Raw genomic sequence first — 23,907 nt, 5'->3', positions numbered from 1 at the left:
GGATGGACGTTACTATTTTGTTATTCTGTGGGACAAGAGGATTCTGGGTATAAGACCAAGAGAGACAAGACGGATGAGTAGGAAACTTGCCAGTTGCTCCCAGGGAACACATCCAAGATAATGCCCAGTCCAATGCTTATTTCAAATTTATTTATTTATATTCCACTTTTATTATTTTTATAAACAACTCAAGGTGGCAAACATATTTAATAGTCCTTCCTCCTCCTATTTTTCACACAACAATAACTCTGTAAGGTGGGTTAGGCTGCAAGAGGGTAGCTGGTCCAAGGTCACCCAACTTCATGTCTAAGGTAGGACTAGAACTCCCAATCTCCTGATGACTGGCCAAAAGTCACCCGTCTGGCTTTCATGTTTAAGGTGGAACTAAAACTCCCAGTCTCCTGGTGATTGACTCAAAGTCACCCAGCCAGCTTTCACATCTAAGATGGAATTAAAACTCCCAGTCTCCTGGTGATTGTCTCAAAGCCACACAAGCAGCTTTCACATCTAAGGTGGAACTAAAACTCCCAGTCTCCTGGTGATTGACCCAAAGCCACACAAGCAGCTTTCACATCTAAGGTGGAACTAAAACTCCCAGTCTCCTGGTGATTGTCTCAAAGCCACACAAGCAGCTTTCACATCTAAGGTAGAACTAAAACTCCCAGTCTCCTGGTGATTGACCCAAAGCCACACAAGCAGCTTTCACATCTAAGGTGGAACTAAAACTCCCAGTTTCCTGGTGATTGGCCCAAAGTCACCCAGCCAGCTTTCACATCTAAAGCAGTACTAGAACTCACCATCTTCTGATTTCTAGCCTGGTGCCTAGACCAAACTGAGAGCTATCTCTTAAAGAATGCAATAGTCTTCCAATATTAGTTAGTTTACGTAATTGAGGTTTATGATGGCTAACCACTGAAATGCTAGCTACACCTGGTAAAATCATTCTTTTTTCTCTGAGCAAATTGGCAGAGTCTGGGAGAAGAACGTAGACATTCCCTTGAATGAAAAGCAGGAGATAATTGTTGAAGCAAACCAATCAATGGGAGGGCACAAATTATAGCTCGCCCTTCTAAATTTGTTTCCCTGCCGTTGAGTGATTCAGTACTAACGTGTTTTCTTGTGGTGGCGGGAGGAGTCTTGGCCATTCCATACCAGGCATCATTGCCCGCTTGGTCCTCTTCCATGGTGCCCTTGAGATGCCCACCTTCCAGAGTTATTCAGAGTTTTGCAGCGTTAATTCAGCGCCAGAAAAGTAAACACGGAGGGCTGATGCTTCGTTTAACATCTTTATAAACATAATAAGTAGATTTTATAAACCAGCTGTAGATTTCTCCAGCAGGGAGCAAACTCAAACAGCAATAAACATGTTGCAAGTGCAGAGCTTCAGTAGCCAAGCCAGGAGCTCAGAAACAGACATCAGTTTCACTTTAGTTCAGCAGGCAAGCAGAGGAAAGAAGCAATTTCACCTTCAATAGACAGACTCAAAAGCTCAACATAGCTGCAGAGCTTAATATAAAGCCACGCCTAGGCTACTTCTAGTTTCAGTTTCCAAACAGGTCTCATTGGCTGACTTAGTTGCTATGCCTATTCATTAGCTGACCTTGTTACCAAGCTCTATTCCAGTTCATGAATATACTCTGACAAGTGTTGCCTTTGTGTGTTTCAGATCATGGTATCGATGGAACCAGCCTACTTACCTCCATTAAAGCATCGCTCGGGAAGAGCATCCATAGCTCTCTGGTTTTTTTCCTTTGTAGACCAAAAAAAAAAAAACCACGAAAAAATTTGGGAGAGACATCAACCTCTATCCATGCACGACTCTTCCGGGAGGTGTTTCTTCAAGCAAACGTTTGGCACATTGGCACAGATGACTTTGGGCAAGGCCAAACCTCCCGCCGAGAGATGCAAACCGAACTCTCAAAGAGACTCAAGCTACACCGGGTCCCTCCCTCAATCCGAAAGGGAGGGGAGGGCGTTGTGTGGTGCGTACGTCCATTCCCCTCTAAGCCCACCAGCTTGCCAGCATCTTCTGCAGAAAAGATGTCCCTTCTAGGTCCAAACAGGCCCTTGAAGATTCCCTAATCTGAGCCAAGGCTGCCCAAATTATTTCATTTAAGGATTGAGCGGTCCTCTGGAACCTTGTTCCTCTCCCTTGTCGGTGCGAGGGACATCTCACGTTATCTACTCAGCATTTTGAAGTGCATATTTTTATTTTTATTTTAGCATGGGGTGGTGGGGACAGGGGTTGTTTGTTTGTTCTGCAGGTCTATCGGGGCGAGAATCCGTAGCCAGGCGAGGTTGAGAAGCAACAGGGTGGACAAAGCGATGCGGCATCTCTAGACTTCCAAGGGATGGCCCATGGACCTGGCGCATGTGGGATTTCTGCAGGGCAGAAATGTGGAGATTTTAGCCCCCCCAAAAAGCATTTGCTTTGCTAGTGTTTTGGAAGGGTGGGGTTTGTAGAATAAGATGTACTTGGCAGTGGTGGGATTAATTTTTTTTTTTTACTACCGGTTCTGTGGGCGTGTCTTGGTGGGCGTGGCAGGGGAAGGATACTACAAAATCCCCATTCCCTCCCCACCCCACTAACCTGCTTTTCAGCTCCGTTCTCCTGTGCAGGGCAACCAAAGAAGACCCAGCCGATCACCTGGGACTCAATGGGAGGCAGAGAATAGATGGGGGCAGGGCCAGTCAGAGGTGGGATTTGCCGGTTCTCCAAACTACTCAAAATTTCTACTACCAGTTCTCAGAACCGGCTGAATACCCCCTCTGAAATTATCTTGAAATACCTTTCCTCTCTGTGGCGGCCTCTTCGTGAGGATTAGGAACTCAACTTTATTCTCCAGGTGTGGCTTCATTTAGGGCCACGTCTCTCTGCTCCGGTTCCGTTCCTCCACTTTCCAAGTTTGCAATGCTACATGATAGGGAAGAACAGGAGCAGGCAACCATGGCAACTTTACAATCTGTGGACTTCAAGTCCCAGAATTCCTGAACCAGCCATGCAGGTTCAGAAATTCTGGGAGTTGAAGTCCATGTTTACTCAGAAATTCTGGGAGTTGAGGTCCATTCTGGCTGAAGAATTCTGGGAGTTGAAATCCATGTTTACTCAGAAATTCTGGGAGTTGAGGTCCATCCTGGCTCAGGAATTCTGCGAGTTGAAGTCCATGCTGGCTCAGGAATTCTGAGAGTTGAAATCCATGTTTACTCAGAAATTCTGGGAGTTGAGGTCCATCCTGGCTCAGGAATTCTGCGAGTTGAAGTCCATGCTGGCTCAGGAATTCTGAGAGTTGAAATCCATGTTTACTCAGAAATTCTGGGAGTTGAGGTCCATCCTGGCTCAGGAATTCTGCGAGTTGAAGTCCATGCTGGCTCAGGAATTCTGAGAGTTGAAATCCATGTTTACTCAGAAATTCTGGGAGTTGAGGTCCATCCTGGCTCAGGAATTCTGCGAGTTGAAGTCCATGCTGGCTCAGGAATTCTGCGAGTTGAAGTTTATGTTGGCTCAGAAATTCTGGGAATAGAAGTCCATCCTGCCATAGTGGCTCTGGGAAAAAAGCCTTGCTGAAGCCAATTAGAAGGGGACTGGAGATTCTCCTTGGAACACTAATTTCTTTCCTTGCGGGAATCCCTCAACTTTTGTGAGTTTGTGGAAAGCTGCTTTAGAGTGAGATGCTTCTGGTGAGGTCTTGAAGACTGGAAAAGAGATGGGGGGAAGCTGCAGGAAGGTGGAATGGGGAGCGGAAGGAGAGAAGGAACATGAATTCTTTTAAAAAAAAAAAATAGCTGAAGGGAAAGACTTAAGCCGCTCTGCTTATCTTCGTGTCTCCTGTTGCTGCTATTCCTTAAAACATCATGCTTCTGCCCCCTGCCGTATCAACCTAGCAGGAGATTGTTAAAGGCGAGAGCCTTCTCTGACTTCACACCTTTCAAAAGTTGGCTCCTCTGTAGGGTGACTGACCGGGAGGGAGCAAGAGGGCCCCACCCCACCCCATCAGTTGTTTTGCTTGTTTCTCGAAGAAGTAAACGATTCTCACGCTATAAGGGTTGTTGTTGTTATTTGAGTTAGCTCTTTGCTGGGGAGGGAAATGAGGATGGGCTGGAAAATTCTGCATTCTTCACCACCACCCCCAAAAATTGATTGATTGATTCAGATGGCTTTCCAGCCCTGCTTTCAGAATTTCTTTTAAAGGAGGGGGGGGGAAATTGGGATACCTATAAATTTAGGTAAAGTGTGAAGTTGTCCTGGTTTGCAAATGAGAGAGCCAGATCCATATGTGTGTGTGTGTGTGTGTGTGTGTGTGTGAGAGAGAGAGAGAGAGAGAGAGAGAGAGAGAGAGAGAGAGAGAGAGAGAGAGAGAATGCCCTGCCTTTCGGCACACAGATCCTTGACCAGTACTCTGCATAATTCCTGTCATCGCAGTGTCACTGCCAATATTCGGTGGCGTGATCTCAGGGTGCTGGGAGAGGTGTAAATGGGAAGATAGGCCCCACAGGTTGCCTTCTCTTGATTAACAAGAAAGCTTTGCAAGAGGTTTCAATTCAACGCTACCAATCTGTGTAATTTTAACATAAGCAGGTTAATAAATTTCTGCACTTGCATTCAATGCAGTCTTTGGATTATTTTATCAACACTTCCAATTGAAGTCTTCCTCTTTTTTTGTTTTTTTTTAAACTGAGGGCAGACAGACCACAACAGAGGTGCCATATTTGCACTGGAAAAATCCCAGCAACCACACTAGAGGGCAGCAAAGAGCTACAAAGAACTCTCACCCTTTCTGCTTTCTAAACTATGATGAATATTGATAGAAGAGAATATTTGCGGTTCAGGATTGAACTGTGAGGTCATTGGCAAGCTTGTTAAAGTTGGTTTTCTTGCAGACATTTCATGACCCAACTAGGGAACACCATCAGTGCTAACGGAGAATGGGGATTATGGGGATTTCCCCAGCACACTCAGGATAACCTTCACCATAGGACAATTGCTCTGAGCTGAAGGGTTCCACATACAGAAGGAGTTCCAGATGCCAAAATATACTTGAAATCCATCAATAATTTGACTTCACATTAGTAACTCAGATTAAAATATAAACCTGAAGAATCATTTCAGTATTTCTTTGCATCTTGTAATGAGTGGATCACTTAATTCAGATTAAAAGGGTGGGGGGAGACATAGGAACAAAGGTAACAATGAATCATGGATCTACTATTGCTCTGGTCCAAACCTGTTTTCTATCTTGCTAATAAAATATTGCAAAGGTGTTTTATGGCTACATTCCAGGAGTCAGATACCTGCACTCATTCTGGTGTCCACAGTGCAAGGGTTTCTCCAAGTTTTGAAACCCCGAAGTGAGAGAGAAGGAATTAAAATTCATGTAAACTGACGCTACATCTTGCAAAATCTTCCCCTTCCATACATCTACCTAAGACTTGAGCATGGAGCAGGTAGCAAGATGACCTGTACCAGGTGGATCAAATAACCTGGCACTAAGCCATGGAAGGCTTTAAAGATGGCAACTAATACCTTGGACCCAAAAGCAAGTCAACAACCAATGCAGCTATCGCAGGGGAGGTGAGACATGTGTGCAAATCTATACCTACACAAAACCACATTATGAACCAGTTGAAGATTCCAGGTATTTATTTTAAGGGCAGCCCCATGTAAAACCTATTGCAATTGCTAAGACAGGAGGTGACTAAGGCATGGATGACTGTGACTTGCCTTAGAGGAATTCTGACAAGTCCAGAATCAGTTGGGCTTTTTATGTCTTGCATTGTGGAGATGAAGGTTCTTATCAACTTCAAATAGCATCAACATTTTTGACAGCAGCAACCATCTTAGGAATTCATAACACAATGCAAAGACTGTCTATGGAAAGTCTCAGCCATCCAGGTCAGGGCCTGTCCCAAGGGTGCTTTTTCAAAAGGCAACGGGACTTCCTTTGTTTTTCCTTGAAGAGGTTTCGCTTCTCATCCGAGAAGCTTCTTCAGTTCTGATGGAAGGGTGGAGGATGGAAGGATTTATATTCCTTGCGGTCCTCTGGTCATTAGCACTCCCTCTGGGAGTCATTGAGGCCACTTGGAGGTTTATTGTGCCCTCAAGGTCACTTGAATAGTGCAAAGGGGTATGGATCCTTCTTGGAACAGCCGAAAGGAGTTTGTTATAAACTGGAGATAGGTTGTGTCATAACCTTCCCTCTCTGTTGAGGGAGGGCTGTTCCATCTTACTGCAGATGGCCTGGACATTGGTCTTTCCAACTCGTGGTCCTCTATGTCCAGAATGTGGACATTGCTGTCTTCAAAAGAGTGATCGTTGCCTTTCAAATGCAGATGGACAGCAAATTCTGGTCAAAGAAGACCGCTGGATTGAAAGAGAGGTCAAAGACAGAGGTGGTATTCAGCAGATTCTGACCAGTTCTGGAGAACTGGTAGTGAAATTTTGAGTAGTTCAGAGAACCAGCATATGCCACCTCTGACTGGGAATTTTACAATATCCTTCCCCTGCCATGCCCACCAAGCCACACCCACAGAACTGGTAGGAAAAAAATTTGAATCCCACCACTGGCCAAAGTTTTACACTAAGATAGAACATCCCTCTGTAAACAGAGGAGGTGGGACACGACATCATCTACCGCCGGTTTACAACACAATCCTTTCAGAACTTCCAAGAAGACTCTATACCCATTTGCAGCCCTCAGGACCTTGAGGACACAGGTTAAACCTCCAAGTGGCCACTCGACTTACAACCACCATTGAGTCCAACATTTCTGTTGCTAACCGAAACGTTTATTGGGTTTTGTCCCATTTTACTTTCTTTCTTAAGGGATGCGGTGGCTCAGTCGCTAAGACGCTGAGCTTGTCGATCAGAAAAGGCTGGCGGTTCGGCGGTTCGAATCCCTAGTGCTGCGTCACAGAGTGAGCTCCCGTTACTTGTCCCAGCTTCTCCCAATTTAGCAGTTTGAAAGCATGTAAAAAATGCAAGTAGAAAAATAGGGACCACCTTTGGTGGGAAGGGAACAGCGTTCCATGCTCCTTCGGCATTTAGTCCTGCCAGCCTTATGACCACGGAGACGTCTTCGGACAGCACTGGCTCTTTGTAATGGAGGTGAGCACTATCCCCTAGAGCCAGAAATGATTTGCAACCTTTACCTTTACCTTACCACCTTTCTTGCCACCATTAAGTTAATCACTGCAGTTGTTAAGTTAGTCACATGATTAAGTGAATCTGGCTGCCCCATTGGGTTTGGGGAAGCAAAATGGGATCATGACATGACTTTGGAACAAAGCAACGGTTAACAGATAACAGATAATCAGAGTTGGAAGGGACCTTGTAGGTTATCTAGTCCAATCTCTCGCCCAAGCAAGAGACCCTACACCATTTCTGACAAACGGCAGTTCAATCTCTTCTTGAAAGTCTCAAGTGATGGCGTTTCCACAACTTCTGAAGGCAACTTCTGTTCCATGGGTTGATTGTTCTCACTGTCAGAGAGTTTCTCCTTATTTCCAGGTTAAATCTCTCCTTGTTCAGTTTCCATCCATTATTCCTTGTCTGGCCTTTGGGTGCTTTGGAAAATAGCTTGACCCAGCTCCTTTCTGGGGCAGCCCCTGTTGTAAGTATGGACCAATTGCAAACATCTGGATTTTGATGTGATCATGGGGATGCTTCAAAGGTTGTGTGTGTGAAAAACAATCACCAGTCACTTCTTCCAATGATGTTGTAACTTTGAACGGCCACTAAATGAATTGTTGAATGTTGAACACTACCTCTATTTATTAAATATATATAAAGCGAAATGTTGAAGTTGTGGGGCCAAATTTCTCGTGGAAAAGAAGAGATTTAATCTTTTCAGGAGGGATTTGTTTCCCTGTCTTTCCCAAGTTGTTGGGGGAGTTTTCACCCCATATTATTTGTGGTGAGCAAAGCACAAGACCAAACAGGTTTCCTTCTTCACTTCCCAAAATATGAAGCGTCCTGGTGGATTAGAAGATCATATAAATTACAGGAAATAAGATTACATTCTCCTCTGCACTCAAATCCCTGCTGTTTGTTAGGAAGGAAGGAAGGAAGGAAGGAAGGAAGGAAGGAAGGAAGGAAGGAAGGAAGGAAGGAAGGAAGGAAGGAAGGAAGAAAGGAAGGAAGGAGAGGGAGGGAGGAACTGAAGGAGAAAAAGAAAAAGAATGACAGAAGGGAGGAAGGAAGAAAAAAGGGAGGGAGGAAGAAAGGGAGGGAGGAACTGAGGGAGAAAAAGGAGAAAGCACGAAAGAATGACAGAAGGGAGGAAGGGAGGGGGGAGGGAGCGAGGAAAAAGAAAAAAGAAAGAATAGAGAAGGAAGGAGGGAGGGAGGAAGGAAGGAAGGAAGGGAGGGAGGAGGGAGGAAAGGGAGGAACTGAGGGAGAAAATAGGGAAAGAATGAAAAATGACAGAAGGGAGGAAGGAAGAAAAGGAGGGAGGGAAGAAAAAGAAAAAAAGAAAGAACAGAGAAGGAAGGAAAGAAGGAAGGAGGGAGGAAGGAAGGGAGGAAAGAAAGAAGGGAGGGAGGAACTGAGGGAGAAAAAAGAGAAAGAATAAAAGAACAAACAGGAGGGAGGGAGGAAGAAAAGGGAGGGAGGAAAAAGAAAAGAAAGAACAGAGAAGGAAGGAAAGAAGGAAAGAGGGAGGGAGGGAGGGAGGGAGGGAGGGAGGAAGAAGATGGAACATCTGTGCCATAACCTTCTCAGAACAACTATAGTTCTAGCTAGACATCCTCCCTTTTCTAGAAGTATTTTGGGTATTCAACACCTGATCCTGCACTCATTCTGCTTGCACATTACTGTCATGAGAAAGCTATGGTGCTCCTAATTCCTGAGCCCAGAAGGAAGGAAACTGCTGTCACCAGAGAAACAATCCCGGCCAATCCGAAGAGCTGGACTCGGGTGCTTCTGAAGTGTCATTACAAAAGAATCTGGTTGGCTTGGAATTGGTGATTGAGAGAGATATTCATTATATAAAGAAAAACAAAGACAGCAGAGGCACAAACCACCCAGGTTGCATTTCCGGAGGCTGACATCCTCCTCGTGAAGGGATGATCATGCCACCTTCGTATCGGCAGGTTTGGAGGTTCTGCCGTTCTTAGGGCTGTGAAGGAAGCAACAGGAGGAGGAAGATCTGCAGAAAGACAGGGATTCTAGAACTTCATTCAGAATCGGCAACAGACAAGACTACCGTCGCTGTCTGCTGGGTCATTTCCTGGATTGGTCATCTCTTCCTGTTTCAAGGATTTGGGGCTTTGCTTGTGAGTACCTGGACAAGGGTCGGTTATTCTCCTGACGTGTTAAATTGTGTAGAACGTTTTAAAACAATCGTGAAGGTTTTGGACATTAAGAAATTAAAGTCATAGAACGGAAGTCTCAGAACGGAGGACCTAGTTGGCAACTCGCGTGTCAACTCATAAAATATTTCTATGGTCTTTTTAGAGTTGCCAACAGAAAGGGAGGGGGAGCAGTGCAGCAGCTTGCAAACCAAAACTGCATTCCATAAATGTCTTCAAAGATCGTTTCTAGGTGACCGAAGTTTCTGCCGTGCAAAATTCTAACGGGAGAGCATGATTGATGACTCTTGGCTATGGATGTGTCCCATTGGAGAATATGAATTATGATATACCCGGGGGTGGAACCAGGGTCAAGGGTGACAATGAATGATGTGTCTCAGAGTCGGCTATACCCAAGTAGTGCCGGCATGTTTACTCCTAATAAATCTTCTTTAAGTTTTGGAAGTTCGGCTAGAGACTCATAATTTAAATGGGGGATAACTGCCAGAGCCCTGACACTGTGGCTCTGGAGCCACATGTGGCTCTTTCATCCCTCTACTGTGGCTCCTTGTCGCTGGTCAGTGCCACAATTTTGCCACAATTTTGAGAGGAGCTTCCGTTTTTTGGGGAGGGGGGAAGCATGGCACGCCAGAAGGAGACTCCATGGCAAGGGGTGAGTTTCCCGGTCGGCTCCACCATTGATAGGGTTTTTCGGTTAGGATAGGTAGAGGAAAAAGGATGCCGTGCTAGGAAGAGACTCTATGGTGAGGGAACCGGACTTCCGGTCAGCTCCAGAATTGAACTGGAGGGAGGGGGCTTCCAGTTAGGAACTTTGTGGCTCTTTGAGTGTTTAAGGTTGCCAATCCCTGACCTAAAGTAAAGTTGTTGAATAGAAGAGAGTAAAGTCGTTGAATGGCCATAGAGATTTGGGGAAGTTGATTGCTCACTTAACTGGTTTCTAGCTGATGGACTGAAGTTCCAGGATGCCTGCATTTCTAGCAAAAAAAATAATAATATAAAAAACTTATCATGTGCACCGGCTCTTCTTAATTCCTCTCTGGGCAAGGAAAGGATTTGAGATTGCCCCCTAGTGCTCCATGCAGTTGCTGCTCATGAAGACAGTGCAAGACAGCGGTTTCCAATGGGTGTAACGTTCTGGGAGATAATAACTATCTTGCTCAACCTACTTTTAAGGATATTTGGATTGGGTAATTGCCTGACTAACCACTTTGGGAAACTGCTTGTTAATTGTTTTCCAGCCATTAGGAGCCTTTGAGTCAACAGGTTTTATAGCACTGGGTGAGTTTCCTTCAGTGCTTAGCAAAAGACATTTAAAATACAAGCTTACAGACTTAAAAATGACTCAGCGTAACAGAGTTGGAAGGGACCTCAGGGATCTTCTAGTCCAGCCCTCTGCTCAAGTAAGAGACCCCTACCATTCCAGACAAGCGCCTGTCCAATCTCTTCTCAAAAACCTCCAGTGATGGGAGCACCCACAACTTCTGAAGGCAAGTTGTTCCACTGGTCTAATTGTTTTCACTGTTAGGAAATTTCTCCTTAGTTCTAAGTTGGTTTTCTCTTTTGTTTAGTTTCCATCCATTGTTTCTTATCCTTCATATTTCAGAATGAAAAAAAAAAAGGAGTTAGAACGTTGATTCTGAAATTGTATAAACAGACTAAGGGTGTTGATGGATTTGAAATAGAATTTTGCAATTAATTAAAATAATCTTTCTGTGAGGTTTTTTTTAAATTCTCTTTAAACAAAGATAGGATGAGTCTTTGAAGGTTGAATATTAAGGGGGAAACCAAAAGGAATCCAATATTATATTTGAAGGAGAATAACAGTTAAATGTTGGTAGATGTTATAAAAGGGGAACACATCGTACTGGGCAAGATTGTGACACAGAACTGAAAATGGTTTTTAAAATGACAGGTTACAAGAACGTTACGGAAGAAGATGCTACTCTGGGCATACAAACAAACAAACAAATCCATAATTAAAATGGATGTACAAATAACCAAGAAAGTAACCTCAATGTTTTTTTTTCTATATTGGGTTTACAGAAGAGGCTTGCTAAAGCTTTGAAGAATTTGGTAAAAGGGAACAAAGAAAAAATGGAGGGAAAAAAAAACCAAGTTTAGGACATTATTTGAAGGGAATGATGATCAAGACTGTTAAAAGTGAATGGAAATAATAGAATTATGGTTTATTTGATCAAGGTTAAATTAGATATGTTCTTAACTCATAATGGATCAGTACCAAATAAGGAGATTTTAAGACTTAGTTTATAGATAAGATATGGAAAGAAGAGATCACTTGTTTTAAATTAAGAGGAGATAAATTAATTGCTTATACTTGTTGTGATGAAGGGATAAGTGGTTTCTTTCTATATTTCTTTTTCCTTACTAAATTCTTATTTCCTTTTATATTGTTCTGTTCTTCCTTACTCCGCTTCCTACTTTTTCTATTAATTCTTTTTTTTTTTAGTTTGCATTAGTTTTTACCTTTTTAATTGTAACTTTTTTTTTTATCAAAGTACCCTAAAACTGACTCTTTTGCAATCTATCTGTCAGTCATCTAACTATTTTGGCTAAGTATTGCAGAGAAAAAAGAGGGAGAAGATGAGAGAAATAGGTGAGAGAAGGACAATGGGAGGAAAGCAGGAAGACATAATTGTCTAGCAGTAGCAATAGCACTTAGATGTATATACCGCTTCACAGTGCTTTGCAGGCCTGTCTAAGCAGTTTACAGAGTCAGCCAATTGCCCCCAACAATCTGGATCCTCATTTTACCCCCCTGGGAAGGATGGAAGGCTGAGTCAACCTTGAGCAGGTGAGGATTGAACTGCTGGAGTGAGCCGTGAATTAGCTTACAATACGGCATTCTAACCACTGCGTCACCACGGCTCTTAAGGCCAGTGTTTCATAACCTTGGTCACTTTAAGATGTGTGGACTTCAACTCCCAGAATTCCCCAGCCAGCAGGCTTCATTGTCATTGGATTAGTGTGCATATTATTTCTCTGTCTTTCTCTTTAGCTACAAGAAGATGTCGCCCATCCTTCTCCAAGTCATCAGTAGCACCTTGGCGTGGCTTTTTCTCTACTGGGGTTTTTTGTATCGAAACAGACATCGCAGCTCAGAATGGAGCGGTCGAATGGTCACTCTCTTGCATGGCTTGATGGTCACTTTCCTTTCTGGCTATATTGTCTTCATTGATGGTCCTTGGCCGCTGACTCATGCAGGTAGGAAAGTGTGGGTGAAACTCCACCAGCAAGCGGGATCAGACTGGCATCATGGATCAGCCTCTTCCACACCGCCAAAGGGTGACCTAAATTTCCCACCAAGGCTAGGCAAAGTTAGAGCAACAAAGCAGAATCTTTATAGCTCAGGGTTGAGATGAGTGATGGTGCCCTCTCAGCTGGGTTGTTTTCTTGCAGATGTTTCATTACCCAAACTAGGTAACATCGTGGTGATGGTATCTAGTTTGGGTAATGAGACATCTGCGAGGAAAAAAAAATAAGCTCAGAGAGCACCAAGGACCAGTCATTTGACCAGAAAATGGTCAAATCTGGTCCTTGAAGCATTGAGGCCACCTGTCTTCTCCAGGGCTCAATATGGCTGTTTCCAGCTGACCATTACCCTCCTGGTCGATGGCATGCACAGATATCATTCTTGCAACCCAACCTGACAGATGTGTCTGATAAGCATGTTCAGGAGATGTGGGGAAGCCCCAAAGCAGCTATGCTAAGCCTTCCAGAAGAATACAAGGCCTCTGCTTCAACCAACAGATCCATTTGGATGCTTCCCAACTGGGTCCTTCAATTTGGCACAGCTGAAGGTTTTGTTGGGTTCTCAAACATCATCCAAGTCTTGTGCTCAGAAGTTGGCCTATGTTATTACCCTGGAGCTAAGGAGGAAGGGGGAAAGAGAGGAATGGCTGATGATCCTAAGTTTTAAATTATGAACTTCCTAACCTAAGGATCAGACTCTTAGCCTTCTTGCCCATTTGTCACTGCTTCTCCTAATCCAGGTGACCTTTATGATCTCCACAAGTTCTTCTCCTGCACATTATCCGCTGTCAATGCACCGCCCTCCATTTTAGTTTCATCTTCCACCCAGCTCACATGACTTCTCCAGCAACGATCCACCAACATGGCTCTACCTGGTATAGAGAAATGTCCCGCTTTTTCCTTTCCTCCTCAACAGCTTCTCACTTCTTCCCATAATTAACACGCTCCATAATTGGTGCAAAATAGTTAGTTAGAGGTCCTTTAGGTCCATTTCATCTGCTGCTGACTCCATGATGGCCCATGATGTTCTTCTCTGCAGCAAGTCTCAAATGGCTTGTGGTTGCCTTGCTCTTGTCAGGGTTCCGGTGATTGCCCTAATTAAATCATGACCCTCGAGCCAAGCTTCAAAAGAATTCAAAAGATTTATTAGGAGCAACATTTCCACCATTAGCTCATATGAAGCCAACTCTGAGACAGGTAATTTGCTATTACCTATGACCCTGTTTCCTCCCAACCCCCTGGGAGTGTCACAAATCAGATTCTCCAACGAAACACGTTCACTGGCTGGGTGTCATCAATCACACTCTCCAATGGAAGTGTTGTGGTTAGCCAGCAGCGGGTGCAGATGGCTGAGGAGAGCGAGGACTCAGATGAGGGGCCAAGACCATTAGGGAGTAGACTGCTGCCTTAAGAGATTGTGGGGGCTGGCAGCAGCAATGAGGAGGTTCCCGAGGAGCCTGTGCCAAGTGCACATGTTCACAGGATTGCTCGCAGGAAAGAGCAGCTGCAGCAGCACGGGCGACTCGGGAGTAAGGCTGCAAGGCAATGGCTCCTTCTTCAAGAAGATAAAAGCCAGCTGTGAAGTGAACGTTCTTTGCAGGAAGCAAAAACATTTTGAAACTCAGCCTTGTGGACATTACAGTACCTTAAGTTGGACACATGTGTTGTGAAATATTTCTTATCTGTGACTCTTGGCAGTCTTGCACAGTTTTAGTGAGGTTTGTGCTTATCAAAGTTAATTAGTTTGCAGCAGCCTTTTAACCGGGGATTTGTAAGGCTCATTAAAAGGTTTCTGTTCCCTTTGGTTATTGTTTGTCTTATTGGGAAAAAGGGTTTGGGTCAGAACAGGAAGATTTTCACAGGCAGAAGATCCAGTAGTCTAGGCTACAATCTCCCCAAGATAAGCATGGAATGTGCTTCTGGCCTTCACCTGTTACATTGCTCCATCAGGCCTTTCTCCCCCACCTCCTTCTAATGTCAAGTCGGGAACAGGCACAGGAACCATTTATGAGTTGACCGTTCTACAAGTCCACGGGTCTTAAAGTGGGCAAAGTGGGGAAACCCTGGTTGAAAGCATGCCATTCCCTCAAGCAGAATAACAGAGTTGGAAGGACCTTGGAGGTCTTCTAGTCCACCCCTCACTCAAGCAGGAAACCCTAGACCATTTCAGACAAACAGCTGTCCAATTCCTTCTTAAAAACCTCCAGTGTTGGAGCACCCACAACTTGAGGCAAACCGTTCCATTTATTAATTGTTTCTAAGTGTTGGGAGATATATATTTTTTTAGGTGGTTCTTGCTCTATTCGCCACAACTCAGAAACCTCTCACCTCACCTCAACCTTCCAGGGAGGGGAAGACAGAGAGATCACAAGTGATCTTAGGCTATTCAGCAAGCTGGATTGTAAACAGGGATTTGAATGTTGCATTCGGCACTCCTAAGTCCTGATACTCACTGCATTAACAGGCCTTGGTGACCCAATTAAATGCTGAGATTTATTTACAAGTTGCAGGTGGGTAGTGCATAGCCAGGGACAAGTTGGATTTGCCCTGCAAGGATATTTCTGTCACTTGTGAAGCACAGATCCCAAGAGTTTCAGAGAAGAGAGGGGGTTGTTAGAGGTCCCCACTTGGCACACCATTTTGGGGGGTGACCATAAGCAAAATGTTGGCAGGTATAAAGTCAGTCACAAACTAAGAGCTCTTAGCTTTATCTAACTCTTTGTGTAATGCTTGAGAGAGGCGGTGATTGTTTATGGAATTCTGAGCCTTTTGCTAACAGACTGGCCAACCCAGTTTCAGTCATAAGGACTAGAAACTTCCTTCTGCAAGTGAAAACAGTGCACTCCAGGACATACCAAAGTAAGTGAGGCAAGCTGAGGGAGTAACATGCTTATTTTCTTCTTTTCTTTCCTTCCTCCCTCCCTCCCTCCTTCCTTCTGTTCTTTCCTTCCTTCTCTTTTTCCTCCCTCCCTCCGTTCTGTCTGTTCTTCCATTCTTTTTCTTCCTCTCTCCCTCAGTTCCTCCCCTTCCACCTGTTTTTTCCTTCCTTCTTTCTCCCTCCTTCCCTTTTCCTTCTTTCCTTCCTTCTGTTCTTTCATTCTTTTTCTTCCTCCCTCCCTCAGTTCCTTCCCTCTCTCCCTCCCTTGTTCTTTCTTTCCTTCTTTTTCCTCCCTCCCTCCTTCTTCTTTCCTCCCTCCCTCCCTTCTGTCTGTTCTTTCATTCTTTTTCTCCCTCCCTCCCTCAATTCCTTTCCTCCCTCCCTCCCTCCCGTCTATTCTTTCATTCTTTTTATCCCTCCCTCCCTCCCTCAGTTCTTTCTTTCCTCCTTCCCTTCTGTTCTTTCCTTCCTTCTTTTTCCTCCCTCCCTCCCTTTTCTTCCTTCCTTCCTTCCTCTCTTCTGTCTGTTCTTTCAGCCTTTCTTTTTTCTCCCTCCCTCCCTCTCTCTCTCTCCTCTCTCATTCACTGCTTCCTGTCTTCATCACTTGTGCTTAGATGTTGATTCAGTTTTGCTAGTCTACATGTTGCCCTCTTGGGCTGTGTCCTCACAGGCCCTCTCCTGCCTTTAGTTTAGCTCTCCTTTGCTGGGATTAGATCGTGAACCCTTTTCGCGCAACACCTGCCAGCCTTGTGGGTCAAATAATTCCTTGGAGGAAAGTCTTATTCTAAGCTTTTGGCTCTCTGCCTCATACAAGAGGGGCAGCATTTACAAGTCCTGTTTCGTTATTTGCAACGCGGGAGCCCTGCAATTACTCCAAGGGTGATAAGAACCGAGCAGCAGCAGCAGAAATAATATCCTGTATTTTGAAGATAACTAAATTAATAGTAAGCTGTGGCATTTTGCCCTTTCACCCTGGTATGTTTACAGGGAGAATTGGAGTGAGAACGGGGAGGAGGAGAATCAGGAATGTGAACCCAGCTGGAGGAGTCGTGATGTACAAAAGCTTTCCGCATAAAGGGAATTTTGAGTTTCACCTTTAACACCCTTCCATAAACACCCTTCATTTGCTCCAGGGAGAGTTTTCAATGTGTAGGAGTGATGATTAACTTTAGATTCAAGGTCTCAAAGGTGCTTTTTCTTTTTTCAAAAGGCAACTCGAGTTTGTTTTTCCTTGAAGAGGTTTCGCTTCTCACCCAAGAAGCTTCTTCAGTTCTGATGGAGGTGGAACAGAGGTGGTATTCAGCAGGTTCTGACCAGTTCTGGGGAACCGGTAGCAGAAATTTTGAGTAGTTCGTAGAACTGGCAAATCCCACCTCTGACTAGAGATTTTTCAGTATCCTTCCCCTGCCACGCCCACCAAGCCACGCCCACAGAACTGGTAGTCAAAAATATTTGAATCCCATTACTAAGGTGGATGATGGAAGGGATTATATTCTTCGCAGTCATCTGGTCGTTAGCACTGCCTTTGAGAGTCTTTCAAGCCACTTGGAGGTTAATCTGTGCCCTTGGGGTCAGTTGAAAAGCGCAAATGGGTATGGAGCCTTTTGAAAAAGCATATTTGGGGCAGTGGTGAGATTAAAAAAAAATTATGACCAGTTCTGTGGGTGTGGTTGGTGGGTGTGGTGTGGCTTGGTGGGCATGGCATTGCTTGGTGGGCATGGCAGGGGAAGGATACTGCAAAATCCCCATTCTCTCCCCCACCCTGCTAACCTGCTTTCCAGCTCCGTTCTCCTGTGTAGGGCAACAAAAGAAGACCCAGCTGATCAGCTGGGACTCAATGGGAGGCAGGGAATAGATGGGGTTGGCGGGGCCAGTGAGAGGTGGGATTGGCCGGTTCTCTGAACCACTCAAAATTTCCGCTACTGGTTCTCCAGAACTGGTCAGAACCGGCTGAATACCACCTCTGATTTGGAGCAACCATGACCGGGACGATTGAAAAACTCTGTAGGCATTTAGGATCAAGGATGAAAGCTTAGGGGTTTTTAAAATACGCGCACACATAGAACCGCTCAGAAAAAAATTAGAAACCCACCGCTGGGTAAAATACCCAACAAAAATATTACTTGTTTTAAATGTATATGTTGCTTTACCGGTTTTTCTAACCACGTATGTACTTTTGTCCAGTATTTTTTTTTTTTTGCCTTTGAACATGTTCACCACATATGATAGTAGTAGCCTTAGAGAGTTTTAGTAGCTTCCAACAAGCAATGATGTGGCTTGCTTGGCTCTGACTTCATGTGCTGCAGCATATGAAGCCAATAGTTATGGGCTGCAAAACATGGTTTTCCCTCTAAATACGCTGTTTAAACCCGAACGCTGCAATTTGTAAAATTATAAGTTACAGCTCAGCAAGTTGGTCAAACCCAGCCAGTTATGGCTTGTACAACCAATGATTAAAACAAACCTTCTCTTAGCACAGTTAACGCTAAGGAACGGGGCGTGGGGGAGAGAGAGAAACGTCAAACCCCACTGAGAATGGAGCTAAACGTTATATGCATACATGCATTACTCGCTGCCCTGATGTCATTTTTAAAAGAGAGATTTTAACGTCTAGACTAAAACATTTTGATTCCTAGGTGTGAGGTTTGATGCTGTTCCCCCCTAATTTTCTTTCCGCAACGTAGGATATTTTCTTGGCAGAAGGTTGATTCGGGTGACAGCAGGGAGGTAAAAGAAACGCATATCAAACCTTAAGTGGCAAATGTATTAAAGCTTCAGCTTTATAATCTATCATTTCACTGCTTTGGAATGGGACAACTTCCAATATTTGAGGGGCTGCCACAGAGAGGAGGAAGGGGGTCAAGCTATTTTCCAAAGCACCCAAAGGCCAGACAAGGAAGAATGGATGGAAACTGAACAAGGAGAGATTCGACCTGGAAATAAGGAGAAACTTTCTGACAGGGAGAACAATCAACCAATGGAACAGAACTTGCCTTCAGAAGTTGTGGGAGTGCCATCGCTTGAGACTTTCAAGAAGAGACTGGACTGCCATCTGTCAGAATGGTGTAGGGTCTCCTGCTTGGGCAGGGGGTTGGACTAGATGACCTACAAGGTCCCTTCCATTAACCATCAGGAAATTTCTCCTTAGTTCCAGGTTGTGTCAGCTTTCCAGTTTCAGTTTTCTGGAACACTGACAGGTTGCGTCTCTCCTTGATTACTTCCCATTGGTTGCCTCACCAAGGATAAAAATAATTGAATGAAGCTATTAACATAGTGTTGAATTGTCCCATGGCAAGTTGGCTGCAGTGAGTTGGCTGAAGTGAGTTGGCCATGGAGAGTTGGCCATGGAGAGTTGGCTATAGAGTGTTGGCCATAGAGAGTTGGCCATAGAGAGTTGGCCATGGAGAGTTGGCCATGGAGAGTTGGCCATAGAGAGTTGGCCATGGAGAGTTGGCCATGGAGAGCTGGCCATGGAGAGTTGGCCATAGAGAGTTGGCCAGTTGGCCATGGAGAGTTGGCCATAGAGAGTTGGCCATAGAGAGTTGGCCATGGAGAGTTGGCCATGGAGAGTTGGCCATGGAGAGTTGGCCATGAGTTGGCCATGGAGAGTTGGCCTAGACCCTCACTGCTTTGGAATTTTCAGAATGGAGAAAATACAAATGGGAACACCAAACTAAATTGCTTTTCTTTTCTTTTTAATTTGCCCTGTTTCTAGGTCATCCCAACACGCCACTCCAAGAGTTTGCCCTCTGTCTGTCACTGGGCTATTTCATCTTTGACTTCTGCTGGTGCATCCTTTCGGACACTGAGGGTGACCTGATACTCTCTCACCACCTGCTAAGCATGGGCGGCATGTCGCTGGTCTTGGACTCTGGCAAGTCGGGCCCTGAAATCAGCGCCATCGTCTTCGTGAGCGAGATCACCAACCCGTTTTTGCAAATGCGCTGGTTCCTCCGAGACAGCGGGCGCTACCACAGCTTTGCTGGAGATGTGGTGGACATCTTGTTTGTGGTTCTCTTCCTGGGGCTGCGGATCGCCGGGGGTGCCTGGATTATGCATTCCGTGATGAAGTCCCCCAAGACATTTGGGACACTCAAGGGTGGGATCCTAGCGATGTATGGAGTATCCTTCATGTTTTTGGTGGAGATCTTCAGTTTTGCCAAGAAGAAAATCACCAAGAAACTCCAGGCTTGGAAAAACAGAAGAACCCGAGGAGATCACACCAAGTGTAGCCGACATCTTCCTAACTTGGGTATCTGGGGGCCCATTGAACCCAACCTACAAAGAGCAAATGGATCTTGTTGAATTTGGAATCTACTTTCCGCGCCAGATCTGGATTCAGGACTCGGCTCCAGAGCCACACCTAGAATTCAAGATGAGGTTCAGAATGTGGCCAAAGTCAGGAGAAATGGCCTGTGAAAAGAGGTTTGCAAGAGGAAGAGGTTTAATTCTGAAAACAGTCAATCCAGTCAAAGGCCACTTGCCCAAGGGGGCTGCTAAGATGGATTAGAGTGAAGTATGGATCTGAAGCAAGAAGTGTCGGGTCGTTCTGTTTCGGTGACCAAAGTTGGGGGACAGGCAGAGCCCCACCTGATGTAGAGGATCACTGCAGGTAACTCAGTTAAGAGGAGATGCCTGTCAGTTGGTCAAAGATAGAATATAAAAGTAGGTTTCTGGTAGTCCCAAAGACGGTTTCTTTCAGGAGGCATCTGGAGTTTCTTGTTTTGCTTGGAAGATGTTTTGCTTCTCATCCAAGAAGCTTCTTCCATTCTGACTGGATGGTAGAGAATGGAAGGATTTATATTCCTTGCCGTCATCTGGTCTCAGCACTCTGAAAGTTGGTCATGAGCTTTCTGAGGGTCATTGAGGCCACTTGGAGGTTTTATCTGCACCCTCAGGGTCACCTGAATCAGAGTGCAAATGGCTGTGAAAACTTCACGAAGGACTGTGTTGTAAACTGGTGTTGTATCCCTCCCTCTCTGTTGAGGGGGGGGGGGGCTGTTCACTTTTAACCTAGATGGCTTCCTTCACCCCTCTTTCAAACCAGTGGTCTTCTCTGTCCAGAATGTGGAATTTCTCCAGAATGTGGGAATCTCCATAGACAGATTTCTGGTACTGTTATCTTACCTGGGTAAGCTAGAGTTTGGGTACCTACCATCAGTGGTGAGTTTCCAAATTTTTTCCTACCATTCTACTCACTTTGTGCTGCGTGCATGCAATCACGCTTTGTGCAATCACGCTTTGTGCACGCACCACAGGGCTCTAATAACAACCTCTTTCAACACCGCTGAGTTACCTGAGCTGTTTCTTAGGAGTTAGTAAAGGAGAGGTAACTGCAAATGGGCAGGGAACAATCAGAAGTGGTATTTGCCAGTTCTCCAAACTGGACAAAATTTCTGCTACCGGTACACGAGAACCGGTCCGAACTGGCTGAATACCACCTCTGCCTAGCAATCACAGGTCCTTAAGGTAAAGGTTCCCCCCTCACATGCGTGCTAGTCGTTTCCAGCTCTAGGGGGCGCTGCTCATCTCCATGCCAAAGCCGAAGAAGAGCCAGCGCTGTCCGAAGACGTCTCCGTGGTCATATGGCCGGCATGACTAAACGCCTTCAAAGGCGCACGGAACGCTGCTCCCTTCCCACCAAAGGGGTCCCTATTTTTCTACTTACATTTTTTACATGCTTTCGAACTGCTAGGTTGGCAGAAGCTGGGAGAAGTAATGGGAGCTCACTCTGTACATGGTGCTGGGGATTCGAGCTTAGCCACTGAGCCACCGTGTCCCTTACAGGCCAGGTTAATTTGGGGGGTAAATCTATACAACGTTTGTGCCTGCAGAGGGTGCAATTTCACAACTCACTCAAGCTGGTGTCTGCTCAACCTGGAAGCAGCCATTCCATTCAAACATTCCCACTCTGACTTCCTACTATGGTTTCCTCCAGTCTATTTCTTCCCAGGGCAAATCCCGGGGGGGTTCAAATAGTGTTTGAACTCCTTGCTCCAGAGCGCATTTGAGGATCTGGAAAAAACAACAACATTCCAGCTCTTAAGTTTGTTTACAACCACAAATGAAAATATTTTTTTAAGAACTTGCAAATACAAGTCAAACAAACAAACACGTGAAATCAAATGAAATAAAATGAACAGGGCAGGCAAAGGAACAATGTTCTCAGTGGTTGTTTTTTTCCCCCCCGACTTTTTTGCAATACTTTTGCAATAATAATTGCACCAATATAAAACTAGCTACAGTTTTTAAACAAACCATTAAACCCGAACTGCATGGAATCAGATTGTTTGGTGCTTGTTTTAGGACAATTAAGGACCAATTCAAAGGGGGAGAACTGACTGTTTGCAGTATGTGATACACAAGTGTCCTTTCAGGAATACAGAACAATATTTTCAGCAACAGGCTGTGCAGCTCCTTGCAAATGAGCCAATAGTACAAGAAGGAACTAACCGTGAAAATGATCAAAAGGTGGATGGTAATATCAAAATGACACTAACAGGAGAGGGATAACCCAATTTTCCTCTTTAGGAGACCAATAAACCCAAAAAATAATTTTTGTGGAATGCTTCTTTTTGGGTCATAAAAATATATATATTTAATATTCCTTAAGACTAGAAAGCATTGGTTATTTCGGAATAGAAGAATCTCTGTTTCTCCGAGTTTCTTGTTACAGTGGTTAAAATTTTGTAATATTTTTTTTTAACAATGCTGACAGTGCTCTTGTTTAAGCTCCTATATAAAAAAAAAACCTTCTGTAATATATTCAGAGGTACACGGTTTTCACTGGAACTGGGTGAAACATAGAATACGTTTTCATGCATTATGAGCAGTTTTCTACATGTAGAGAAGAGATTCGTTCTTCTCACCACAGCTTTTAGGGATCTTCCTTCCTTCCTTCCTTCCTTCCTTCCTTCCTTCCTTCCTTCCTTCCTTCCTTCCCTTCCTTCCTTCCTTCCTTCTTCCTTTCCTTCCTTCTTCCCTCCCTCATACTCTATTCCTCCTTCCTTCCTCATTTCCTTTCTTTTTACCTTCCCCATTCTCTATTCCTCCTTTCTTCCTTCCTTCTTCCCTCCCTCATACGCTATTCCTCCTTCCTTCCTCCTTTCCTTTCCTACTTCCCTTCATCATACTCTATTCCTCCTTCCTCCTTTCCTTTCCTTTCTTCTTCCCTTCCTCATTCTCTATTCCTCCTTCCTCCCTCCTTCATATTCTATTCCTCCTTCCTTCCTCCTTTCCTTTCCTACTTTCCTTCCTCATACTCTATTCCTCCTTCCTCCTTTCCTTTCTTCTTCCCTTCCTCATTCTCTATTCCTCCTTCCTTCCTTCTTCCTCATACTCTATTCTTCCTTCCTTCCTTCTTCCCTCCCTCATAGTCTATGCCTCCTTCCTTCCTACCCCGCCTTTATTATTTTCTCAAATAACCCATGGTGGCAAATATATCCAAGACACCTTCCTCCCTCTATTTTCCCCATAACAACAACCCTGTGAGGTGGGCTGGGCTGAAAGAGAGTAACTATCCCAAGGTCAGTTTGTGTGGTTAAGGGGGGATTTGAACTCCTGGTCTCTTGCTTTCTAGCCTGTTGTCTTCGCCACTAGATTGAACCTTCCCGCAACTCCTTGCACTGAGAAGTGTGTGCCCATTTAACAAGCAGCGCTTTCCCCCTGGCTGCATACTCCTGAAGCTCTCCTCCTGTACTCAGGGGAATAATTAGAGCTAACCTCACAGTGCTCCAGAAAGCTGCCCTTAATCCTTTCCTTCAAATGTCCCACAGGATTGCTTGCGGAGTTTAAGTGGGTCATATTTGCGGCAAGGAAAACTCAAAACTAACCCACATTCCAATCAATTTGCGTGAATATGAGAAACGGGAGCCTAACTTGTGAATCAAGACACGGCGATTTGCGGATATGATTTCTTGATCTCGGTGCGTGATGTGGAAATCTGTGATGAACGGAGAAGGTTCCAGGATTTGTGAAATTATATTCTAAGATATTTGGAATTTGTCCATCAATAATAATGTTTGCTAAGCGGTAGCAGATCCGCTCGATGGAGTTTAGCCTGGATGAATGTGATTTAATAAATGTACTTATTTGGCTATTTGTTCTGTGTTTATTGATTCATAAACAGGCAACTTTCTTTTTATGTAAAACTATTTGCAGGGGAGGGAGGAGTTTGGGCCTAATGGGGCTTCCCAAGCAACTAATAAAGACCCCTGAAAGGTAACAAGAAAGTATCAGGTTAAAGAAGCCAGGATTCCTGGCCAGGGGTGAAGATGAAGACTGCTTGCTAGGAAAAATAAAAGGTTACAAAAGCAATATCTATCTATCTATCTATCTATCTATCTATCTATCTATCTATCTATCTATCTATCTATCAATCTATCCATCCATCCATCCATCCATCCATTATTCCATCTATCTATCTGTCTGTCTGTCTGTCTATCTATCTATCT

The 23,907-nt window shown here is 44.6% G+C and overlaps 2 protein-coding genes across 3 annotated transcripts in view; both read left to right on the top strand.

Moving 5' to 3' along the window:
* POU2F3 (POU class 2 homeobox 3) overlaps positions 1–3,325 on the top strand; it is a 71,148-nt gene extending 67,823 nt beyond the window's left edge. The window contains exon 13 of one of the 2 annotated variants that reach the window (XM_087970156.1): positions 1,667–3,325. In XM_087970156.1, the coding sequence (XP_087826282.1) occupies positions 1,667–1,706 (40 nt within the window). In that variant the 3' untranslated portion in view covers positions 1,707–3,325. The remainder of the gene's footprint in view (positions 1–1,666) is intronic. The other variant, XM_087970155.1, reaches the window with a different exon arrangement.
* A 5,703-nt stretch (positions 3,326–9,028) lies between these two features.
* LOC113421510 (TLC domain-containing protein 5-like) lies at positions 9,029–21,931 on the top strand. Its single transcript, XM_026681913.2, has 3 exons — positions 9,029–9,270; positions 12,323–12,528; positions 19,170–21,931. The coding sequence occupies exons 2-3, from the start codon at positions 12,333–12,335 to the stop codon at positions 19,757–19,759; spliced, it is 786 nt and encodes a 261-aa protein (XP_026537698.2). The 5' UTR covers positions 9,029–9,270; positions 12,323–12,332; the 3' UTR covers positions 19,760–21,931.
* Positions 21,932–23,907: the final 1,976 nt, after the last annotated feature.

This window comes from Notechis scutatus, chromosome 7, assembly GCF_049901735.1.
Source record: "Notechis scutatus isolate UNSWTSFEM ecotype Mainland chromosome 7, rNotScu1.2, whole genome shotgun sequence".
Classification (NCBI taxonomy): Eukaryota; Metazoa; Chordata; class Lepidosauria; order Squamata; family Elapidae; genus Notechis; species Notechis scutatus.
Note: the sequence above shows the minus strand (reverse complement) of the source record. Positions and strands in the feature narration are given on the sequence as shown.